The sequence below is a fragment of the Trypanosoma rangeli genome (assembly GCF_003719475.1).
Source record: "Trypanosoma rangeli strain AM80 chromosome Unknown Tra_15.4_contig_00360, whole genome shotgun sequence".
NCBI lineage: Eukaryota > Euglenozoa > Kinetoplastea > Trypanosomatida > Trypanosomatidae > Trypanosoma > Trypanosoma rangeli.
In genome coordinates, this window is record NW_021706105.1 from 9,450 (window position 1) to 18,763 (window position 9,314).

Genomic DNA, 9,314 nt, shown 5'->3' on the forward strand with positions numbered 1-9,314 from the left:
GGGTCTGTGCGTGCGGCGTGAAAAGAGAGGCGGAACGTGGCGCCTGGCTGCGGCTGCGGCTGCGACCCTCCTATTCCTACGGAGAGAGAGAGTGAGAGAGAAGGCAGCAATATGAAAGAAAACGACAGATGGTCGCGCACCATGCCCACCACCCCTGCACAGAGCAGGTGGAATGCGGTGCCCATACGCCCCCAAACAAGTGGGTGCAAAAGACGCGTGAGACCGACGCCATCGGAACCTCTGTTGAGGGCTGACGAAGCGCCAGTCTGCAGGACCCGTAGCTGCTACGCCGCCTCCTTGTGGAGGGTGCGAGGGCGGGAAGAAACAAACAAAGAAACCAAAAAAGAAAAAAAAATTACACCTGTCGCCTCCTCCATTGCGATGTCGTCCGAGACAAAAAAAAATTAAGTTATACATAAGATGAAACGGGGGAGAACTTAACACGACACTCACTCATTTGTTTGGCTCACCCCTCATCCGGTCGCAGATTCCTCTCACACGCTTCAAAAAAGTGCCACCACAGTCTGCACCACTAGTCATTTCCATGGCGCGTGTACACCGCATGAGGAATGCTGCAGATTTTCTATTGCGGCTGCTCCTGTGGGCTCGCCTGCATCGCCCAGGTGCCGTCACGCGTACATGCGGCGTACGTTTTCCCCGGAAGTGTGGGGTGCTCGGCGTCCGCAGGGTGGCGTTTTTTTTTTTTTGAGGACCTGCAAGATGAGGAGATGGTGCTGTCCACCAGCTGTTTTTTGGAAGAACTCCAGCAATCACTTCTCCGCTCGAATGCACCGTTATGTGTGGTTTGTGGGAAGGTGCACGTTTATGAAAGCCCTTCCACCTCGTCCCGCCCCAGCCAGCCCGTTCTGCTCCGCTCTGTTCCCCGTGAGAGGCGGGGGGTGAGGAAGCGCCTTCAGCGCTTCCACTCCCCTTTAGTAGTTAATGCTCATGTCTGATAGAGCCTGTGCGCCGCTCTGGATGCCCTCGCCGGTCTGGGTGAAGAACTATATAGACACAGGCGCGATCATACAGATGTTAGAAAGAGGAAAAAAAATATGATTACGTTTTTTTCTTTTTTTGCGCTTACACTTATCATCCTGTGGCTTTTTTTAAACCTCAAAAAAAATGTGGCGCAGACGACACCCCTCTTTTCTCAGCTTGTACTCTTTATTGCTTTTCATTACCCATGAACGGAGATAATGACGTCTCCCCCCCGCTTGATTGCCGTAGTCCCACGCAGGGCTTCCCTGCAGCGACAACCACCCCACCGCGTTGTCTCTCGGCATGTGCTGGCTTCGGTGCCGGTGGTGGTGCGTCTGCCTGTAACAGCCCACGTGCCCAGGTCGGCTGCGCCTTAGACGAGCTTGTCGGCCCTTCCAATGCACATGCAGTAGATAGGGTAAAAAAGATGCAGCGCGGCGTACGCGGCCGAGATGCCAACAATCGACCAAAACGGCGTCGTGGAGTCGAGCTCTTTCCACGGGACGTAGCAGTTCATCCCCCACTGCGAGGCAACAACGGTCAGCGGGAGGAACACCAGCGTGACGTAGTGCAGAACCACCATGCGGTAGTCAGCATGCGTACTGATGTTGTTGTTCAGCATTGTCACCGCCGAGGTGTAGATGATCGTGGTGTTGCCAAGGATTGTGCGGGCGCCATCGAGCTGTCGAAGTAGGTGCAGAATGCGACGAAGAATGGCGGTGTGGGCGAGGCGCTGCAATTCTGCTACCGGAGCAGAACCTTCAGCGGCGTTGGCGACAACGAAGTTCGGTTGGTGCACGACGCCGCCGGCGTTCCATGCGTCCGCGGTGATGAACGCAAAAAGTGTGCGCATGACCGGGCGCCCCAGCTGCCCCAGGAGGTTCACCTTACTCAGCAGGAGTCGGCGGTGGACGGAGAGGCACCGCTGCAGCCGCAGGGCACGGCGCAGCACATCCGCCTGCTCCGACTCCTTCTGGCGCACAAGCGGCATCATGGAATCAATGGCATCCACCTCATTGAAAACCAGCGTGGGGTCCGGCAGGAACGCCTCACAGAGTTCGTCGAGGATGATGTGGAGCAGCCAGGACGTGGTTAGCATGCGCTTTGCGGGGGAGAGCTCGGCAAGGTGCTGCGCCACGTTTTGGGAGACGTATTCCCACCCTTCCACCTCAGCCGTTGGGCGCCAGCTGACGATGCCGTCCGCAAAGCAGAGCAGTCGCACCCAGCCAAGGCCACTCTCGTCGTCCACGTCAAAGAGGTTTGCGTGCAGGCGGTCTGGCTGTTGCGCTACGGCGCTTCCGTCGGAGTCCGTGCCAAATGAGTCCGCACCACTGGGACGGCTGGCGAGGATGACGGCAAGTAGCATCTGTACGTACTTCTTCTCCGCAAACACCTGCAGCTCATCCGGCTCCCGCTCCTGAGTCCCCTCGTCAGAGCCCAGAAAGAGTTCGGGTTCACCGTCGGAGGGGCAATCCGTGGTGCTTACGAGGTAGCCCTCCGCCGGCGCTGCCAATGCCGCGGCCGCCTCGTCTCGCCACCGCCGCTCGGTGCAGGTGTGCGTCTTCAGAAGGGAAAAGAGGACCGTGAAGTCGTGCGGCTCGGGCGTGCCCACAATGTCAATCCAAAAAAATGACAACGGTAGCTGCGTTTGGGGTTGCTCCCACGCGGCCCCAGGCCGGGGGACGGCAGCCACATCGACGGCCACGCTGCCGAGATCAGGAATGTGAAGGGAGCCGCAGGTGCAGTGCTGGGTGTTCAACGGCCCTATCACCTTGCGCAGCGCCTCCACCACTTGGTCCATCTGCGTCATGGATTTCCACTCGCGTGTAGTGCCGTCCTTGAATTGCACCAGCAGCCGCACCTGCATCGGTGAACCGCCTCGCAGAGCGTTTTCCTGCGACAACTGCTCGGAGCTCTGCAGCGCATGATAGAGGTTGCCGGATAAAAAGCTTTCCCTGGGCTCAGACCGCCCAGTACGTCCACCCCTTTGAGAGCGGCCAGAACAGCCCATGCCTCCTGTCGTGTGTATATTTGAATATACGTGTTGTAACTCTTTCTGTGTGTGCGTATATAAATACACACGTTTTCCTTTTTTTTTTTTGCTTGTTGTTACACGTGTTTGGTACAGTCTCCTACGCTATTTGGACGGGATTTTTTGTTGCAGGTAGGACGACCCCTCACCCCCCACCCGACTCTTTGCACCTCACCTACTATGAAATTCAGCTTGTATATGCCTACGTTTCCTGCGTGACTTCACGCGACGGCAACCGCACAATTCTTGTAGCGCGTCTCAGTACACTCTTCTACAGGCACAAAAGACAAAATGGGCGGAAGAGCAAGATGGGAAAGAAGTCCACACACACATACACAACTGCATCCGTGCTGTATGCAAGGAAGCACACATGTGTATACACGGTATGAGCCAAAAAAGACTGAGGGGAAGAAAGAAAGAGAGAAAGAGATTGTGTGCGTGAGCCAATGAACGTGTGAAGGAGGGGCATAATAAAAGAACACAGGGAAACATGCGGGTTTCGAGGCAAAAGACTGTTCCCCAGCAATGGCAGGTGTGCAGGCAGGCACCGCCGTGTCCGGGACAGCGGCATGGGGGCGCAGAAGGCTGCCATGCAGGAAAGGCATGGCGCAACGCAAACATCCAACAAAAAAAAATGTGTCAACAAACGAAGACGACTGCCAGCAGCCCCGCAGAACAACCGCCCAAGAAACGAACCTCACAAACTCGGTGCGCCATCTCCCGTGCGAGGCGGTGCTGCCGCTGCTGAGGCGCGGAGTGGCGAGCCACACATGCGTGGCTAAGCGCGACGTTGCCCAGCGGCATACATACGGACTTCCGCAGGGGACGGCGCACACACAAAACAGAACCCGCGCCGCCGCGTCTGCTCACCCTTCCTTTTCTTCCAGAGGCAAACTATGCGCCATCTGCCACGCTCCAGTCACGCAGGTCGCTAGAGAGGTAGGAGGACAACAAGTGCAGGCGTGCGGCAGAGAGTCAGTGGGGGTGGGGGCCGGAGGGCGTCGCACTCCAGACAGTTCGCACAACGCTCGAAGGAAAGGAGCAATTGAGTGGGCGGCAGCAACGAGACACGCAAGTAAAATACGGGAGAAGGTGGGCCCCACAGGAGAAAAAAAACAAACACAAAACACGAGATTAATTCAACGGAATTGGCATCCATCACACCACAAGTGCGCCCCGAAGACATCGCGCACTTACGCATGCACACATTCTTTTTTTGCCTTTACAAAAAAAAAAAAAAGAGGCGGGATGCCTCCTTCCCCTCAAGGACGATGTGTGTGTGTGTGCGTGATTTCTGTGACGCCAGAAGCGGCGGAGGGGGGCCACGCTGAGTTGCGGCACGCCACGGATGTGTGCATGCAGAAAGTGAAAGCAAAAAATCAAACAACAAAGCAAAACAAAAGCCAACCGTTAGAGTGCTCGCATGACGCCGATGCGACTGCTTGGAGTCAACGCTAAACACACAGTACTGTTTCGGTACTCGTCGCTGAGCAAAGGCGGCGCATACGTCGTAAAAGGGCACTGCAAAAGAAATAGACAATGCGGGCTGGATACCAGGGCGTGCATTGCGAGTGCAGCGCCATTAGACACCGGCAGGGGAGGCAGAAAGAAGAGATGAAAAAATGAGACACACAGCCAACCACCCACCGAGGAGAGTGATAAAGAGCCAACACAAACGAGAAAAAAAAAGGAGAGGCGCCCACGCAACGGCGGCATCCCTCTCACGACCACCACGTTTGCACGCATGTCAGTGCAATGTGATGGCGCAAGTGGAATGCAGAACCACGCGTGCTGTAAAGAAATACCGCCGCGTCACACGGCTCCATGCATCACCCCTCCCCTCCCCCTTTTTTTTTCTTCCTCCATTCACACGAGCGGCGGACACCACGCGGCGGCCTGGAAGCACATATATGCAATACCAACGAAGGGAAGTGAAAATACAACCACTAACCAATGCCTGTCACTGCCATACACACAGATAACAAATGCACTCCATACACGCGAGGAAAAAAAAGGCAAGCAAATGCATAACAAAAACAAAGACAAAACAGCATCATACACATCATACATGTAAAGGGAGAGAGAGGGCAAAAGGTCCCGTTTATGACATACAAAAAAGTCGGGAAAAGAAACGGCCTTGCGAAGGTTTGTCCTTTCCCTTCATAGAACCATTTCCAATGGACTTGTCGTTGTGAGGCTTCTCGTGCCGTGGTAGGGGACTTCCGGCCCCTCCTCTCTTATCAGCTACACCCTTTCGCTTTTCCACTAGAGGGATCAGGGAGAGCTTAATCTTCGTCTCTCTTGCCGACCTCGCTTGTGCTTCAACTGCATCCATATGAGAAGTATGCAGCCTGTCATGTTCCCCCCGCTCATTGCCGCTCAGCTGCCTAAATGTACTCATCGATGGGTCACTCGGCAATGTTTCCCCTGCGTCGCGAAAGCTGCGTCTGCGTGTGGTGGTTGACGGCAAAATGAACCTGACAGAGTGGAGCCGAGATGATTCTACGGCAGGGTTCGTCCCCGCTCCATGCCAGCTACCAAGGGCATCGTTGTCCTCCCCGTTCCTGCAATTGCGGGAGACGAGCGCAAGTTTAAGACTACCCCGCGGCGTGTGCTGCATCGGCGTTGCGAGCTCAAGGTGGTGCTCCTCCTTGTCATCCTCTAAGATCTTCACCTGCAGTCCCGGCTGCGAGGGGGAAATGGAGTGGCGTCTAATGACGCGGCCAAAGCTGTCAACGCTGTTCGAGCGGTGAAGCGTCGCAGCGAAGCCCGGGAACAGGCACCGTGGCGGCTGCAGCGCCTTGCAGCTGCAGCCTGCTATGCAAGGGGGAAGCGGCACTGCGGGCGCCCCTTCCTCCGTGCCCGCCTCCAGCTGCGTGGAGAAGGTGAGCCACCCGGCGTCCCGCCCACGGGCGGTGGGGTCAAAGTTGTTTCTCCAGCTGCTGCTGGAGGAGTTGTATGCGACGGCCTGCTTTCCGCCACCGCAGCGCAGCGGGAAAGTAATTGCGTGGAAATGTGAGGAGTAGAACGACAGAACATCCAGCCGGTCCACGAGGTCTTTGGCGTCCGGCGTATCCCTGCCGGCGTCGGACATTACACCCCCGCGCAACCGCACTGGCCAGCCGGTCAGCAGGAAACAATCGGGGGGACGGGAACGAAGGGAGAGGCGGGCGGGCAGGCGGGTAGAAGCAGGAAGAAACGCGGGGGGAAGTGGAGCAAACATTACACACACAAAAACAAAAACATCAGCAAAGCAGCAAGAAGAAAAGTTATATATTTTTTTAAACGCCTTTGCGTCTTCACACACGCCGCGCATCCTCAGACGTAGTCGCTGCACGCCCCACAGTGAGCGTCGAACAAGACACACGCACACACAACAAAAAGACATGAAAAATAAAAAGAGACCGTGCGCGGTAAAGACGGAGGGAAAAGGGGAGGCGGGCACAGTAAAATGGCAATGACAATAACGATCACAGGCTTCGTCGTGGACATGCGACACGCGCGTCTCGCCCACTTCGCGACGCCCTACTCATCACCGTCCCGTGCCATGACGACGTCGCCGAGGTCCCTCTCCACCAGAAACCAAAAACAACAACACCGAAATCAAAACAAAACAAAACAGAAAAACAGGCAGTCAAACAGAGTGCAGGTGAGTAGAATATTTTGTATTCCTTCTCATCACTAGTACCACTTTTCGCACACCGTGCGTCGGTGCCCTCGTTCCCGTCCCACACAAGAAGTACTTCACACCACAGGCAGAAATGAGGGGGGACGCCCCCACCAGCGGTTCGCGCACAGGCAGCTCCGAACAGTATAAGGCCTCGCTCACGGGGTTGGCAATGACCAACGGAAGAAGCCCATCCTCCGCAAACCCCTCTCCTCACGCACATACAGAAAGCCCCGTCCTCTCCAGCTGCAGCGACTGTTTCCGCCACAGCACTTGCCCAACCTGCCGCGGAGCCCTTCGGAGGGTGTTCATTCCACCGCTCGTGCCCCCCTTCGAAGCCTCGCGTGGGTGCCCGCTCGCCCAGCGTATTTGGGCTGCCGACCTGCGGGGGCAAAGCATAGCCGTAGATCCCACACCAGCCACTTAGGACACCAACAAGCTCGTTTAACCGCGCCCCTGTTGATTCCACCTCGCACAGCGCAATCCCATAGAACCCAATCTTTTGCAAGGACGAGCGCAAAAAAACGTCGGCATGGGGCACGGCGGACGGCAGGCTCTTGTGCCTCTTCGTGCCGCTTGAGTTGAGAACAAGGCTTCCGCCACTGTTCAGCTTGTCCTTGAGATCCTGTAGAGGGCCTTCCCTCCTGGTTGGTGAGGCTCGCTGCACGCACAAACTTCCGAGCCAAACCACACCCTGTGCTGTGAATAGCTGCGAGCGGCTCCTCATATAATTTTAAAAGCGTTTCTACAGAAATCATTCCAATTGATCCAAATTCGTGGACGCATCCACTTTACGCCCTTCACTGCCATCCTCCTTGGGTGCCATGCAAGCTGGCCGCAACAATGCACTACTTGGCATTTCTCTGTTTTCCCTCACGACAAAGATTGGGAGAGAATGTTCTTCTGAAGTCGCACAGAGGGAGGGCGTATTGGCCAGCTCACTGCTGCTCTCGTTTCGATAGAGGCTGCCAGAACACACGCTCGAGGTAGCCTCTTCACACAGGCCCTGGGTGTAGTTGCTACTGCCGAGGAGCGTGACCGGTAGCTCCTTGCAGCTTTACAGCCCCATTGCGTCGTGCCGCTCTTCGCCCTGTCTAACAGGCGCAGCAAGCCCCATGCTCTGGAACACGCCTCCCCGCTCTGTTCTTCCGCCAGTGTCACACCACGCCGCAGTGGCAGCAGAAGGAAAAGTCAGTCATGCTAAAAGGAATTGCACGTCCTCCATCCACACGGCCCCCTCCACAGCTTACATCTCACTCCCATTATTTGCGTGCCTGGCACATGAGGAGCTTCCACCCACCTACACCTCCTGCTACCGCTAGTGCGGCTCTGCCTCTCATATTTTTTCCCCTTCATCGCCGCAGTCCACCGTCCACGTCCACATTGGACGGTTGAAGAGGAGAAGCTTGTATCCATCATCAACGGCACTCCCGCCAGTAGTAATCCGCACGCCGCACCAAAAACAAAAAAAAGAAACGCGTCTCAAAAACATCTCGCACGGCCAAAGTCGAGGAAGACGCCTTACTCCCTCAGGCCAAGCGAACGGAAAAAAAACCCACCGGACGAAGCGTCAGCGTCCACGACAGAGCAACCCCCCACCCCCTCGGACAAACACGTCAGCCAAACAAAAAGATGAAAATCAGCAAATCCAGTAAAACGCCTCAACGAAAGCAAAGATACATATATATCAACAAGCAATACAGCGAAAAGCCGAAGCGCCCACCACAACACCGCCACAAACAACGACAGTCGCCATGCTCCAGACTCGACAAAAATTAACTATCAACTGCACTTATCCTGCGTGCATTGCTGTAAGAGAACCCGCGGGGAGAAAGAGAGACGCAGCTGCAGCACACACAGGCAAGGGACCGTGCCCCACCGGCGTCGCCCGCCCCTGCGCCCACGAGGGGTGGGAAGGACGCCACGGCACGCCCCCCACTAGGCGTCGGAAGACAGGCGTAAGGCAAAAAAACAAACCACACAATTTCACATCGCGCACTCACCGGAATAATAAAACGGAAAAAAAAGGCACAAACCCGGGTGCATCGCCCATTGGTGGCCCAACACATAAACGCACCTTCGCGTCACGTGCTCCCAGCAGAAGCACGCATGCAGCAAACAAAAAGAAAAGAGGCTCCTACTGACAACACCACCACGCCACACGAAGGCAGCAGGCGGGGAGTGGCAAACTCTACGGGACAGTCAGCGACACCGTCCACGTCCTTCGGCCATCGAGGACACGGAGCACGCACTGAAAGTGCAGCAAACAAGCAATTGACGCTTCCATGTAATATTACAAAAAACATTTCATTCTCGAAAAATCAAAAATAGCAGCTCGTTCATTCATTAATCACATAGAGGGTATATTGTGTCTTTCGACACACGTGAGACACGGGCAAGAGGCGACGTGTCGTTGCCGAAGCGCGCCATGAGGGCAGCGTAGTCGTCCTCCCGTACGTGGTGGAGACACATGGAAGATGGCACCACCTGCGAGTGCCCTGTGTCGTTGCGGACATCATGAAAATGGCAGGGCAACACCTTCACAAGGACCAGCGACTGAGGCTTCACCTCCTGCAGCAGCACACGCCCCACCATTATGTCGTCACTCATATGAATTTTTGTGAACTCTTCTTC

The 9,314-nt window shown here is 55.8% G+C and overlaps 4 protein-coding genes and 1 pseudogene across 4 annotated transcripts, besides 5 other annotated features; 1 reads left to right on the forward strand and 4 right to left on the reverse strand.

Annotated features, from left to right (window-relative positions):
* The first annotated feature begins 81 nt into the window (after positions 1 to 81).
* Positions 82 to 101: a microsatellite.
* A 218-nt stretch (positions 102 to 319) lies between these two features.
* Positions 320 to 355: a sequence feature (A-rich).
* Positions 356 to 569: 214 nt separating this feature from the next.
* On the forward strand, positions 570 to 956 carry TraAM80_07963 (uncharacterized protein; the record flags this gene model as incomplete). The annotated part of the gene is made up of 1 exon (XM_029384730.1): positions 570 to 956. One exon carries the CDS (start codon positions 570 to 572, stop codon positions 954 to 956), a length of 387 nt encoding a protein of 128 aa, XP_029235424.1.
* A 398-nt stretch (positions 957 to 1,354) lies between these two features.
* TraAM80_07964 (uncharacterized protein) lies at positions 1,355 to 2,992 on the reverse strand (the record flags this gene model as incomplete). Its single annotated transcript, XM_029384731.1, has 1 exon — positions 1,355 to 2,992. One exon carries the CDS (start codon positions 2,990 to 2,992, stop codon positions 1,355 to 1,357), a length of 1,638 nt encoding a protein of 545 aa, XP_029235425.1.
* Positions 2,993 to 3,405: 413 nt separating this feature from the next.
* Positions 3,406 to 3,441: a sequence feature (GA-rich).
* A 1,578-nt stretch (positions 3,442 to 5,019) lies between these two features.
* Positions 5,020 to 5,061: a sequence feature (A-rich).
* A 53-nt stretch (positions 5,062 to 5,114) lies between these two features.
* Positions 5,115 to 6,107, reverse strand: TraAM80_07965 (putative 2,4-dienoyl-coa reductase-like protein; the record flags this gene model as incomplete). The annotated part of the gene is made up of 1 exon (XM_029384732.1): positions 5,115 to 6,107. One exon carries the CDS (start codon positions 6,105 to 6,107, stop codon positions 5,115 to 5,117), a length of 993 nt encoding a protein of 330 aa, XP_029235426.1.
* Positions 6,108 to 6,237: 130 nt separating this feature from the next.
* Positions 6,238 to 6,281: a sequence feature (A-rich).
* Positions 6,282 to 6,483: 202 nt separating this feature from the next.
* TraAM80_07966 (uncharacterized protein) lies at positions 6,484 to 7,407 on the reverse strand (the record flags this gene model as incomplete). Its single annotated transcript, XM_029384733.1, has 1 exon — positions 6,484 to 7,407. The coding sequence occupies one exon, from the start codon at positions 7,405 to 7,407 to the stop codon at positions 6,484 to 6,486; it is 924 nt and encodes a 307-aa protein (XP_029235427.1).
* Positions 7,408 to 8,699: 1,292 nt separating this feature from the next.
* Positions 8,700 to 9,275, reverse strand: TraAM80_07967 (UDP-Gal or UDP-GlcNAc-dependent glycosyltransferase, putative; annotated as a pseudogene).
* Positions 9,276 to 9,314: the final 39 nt, after the last annotated feature.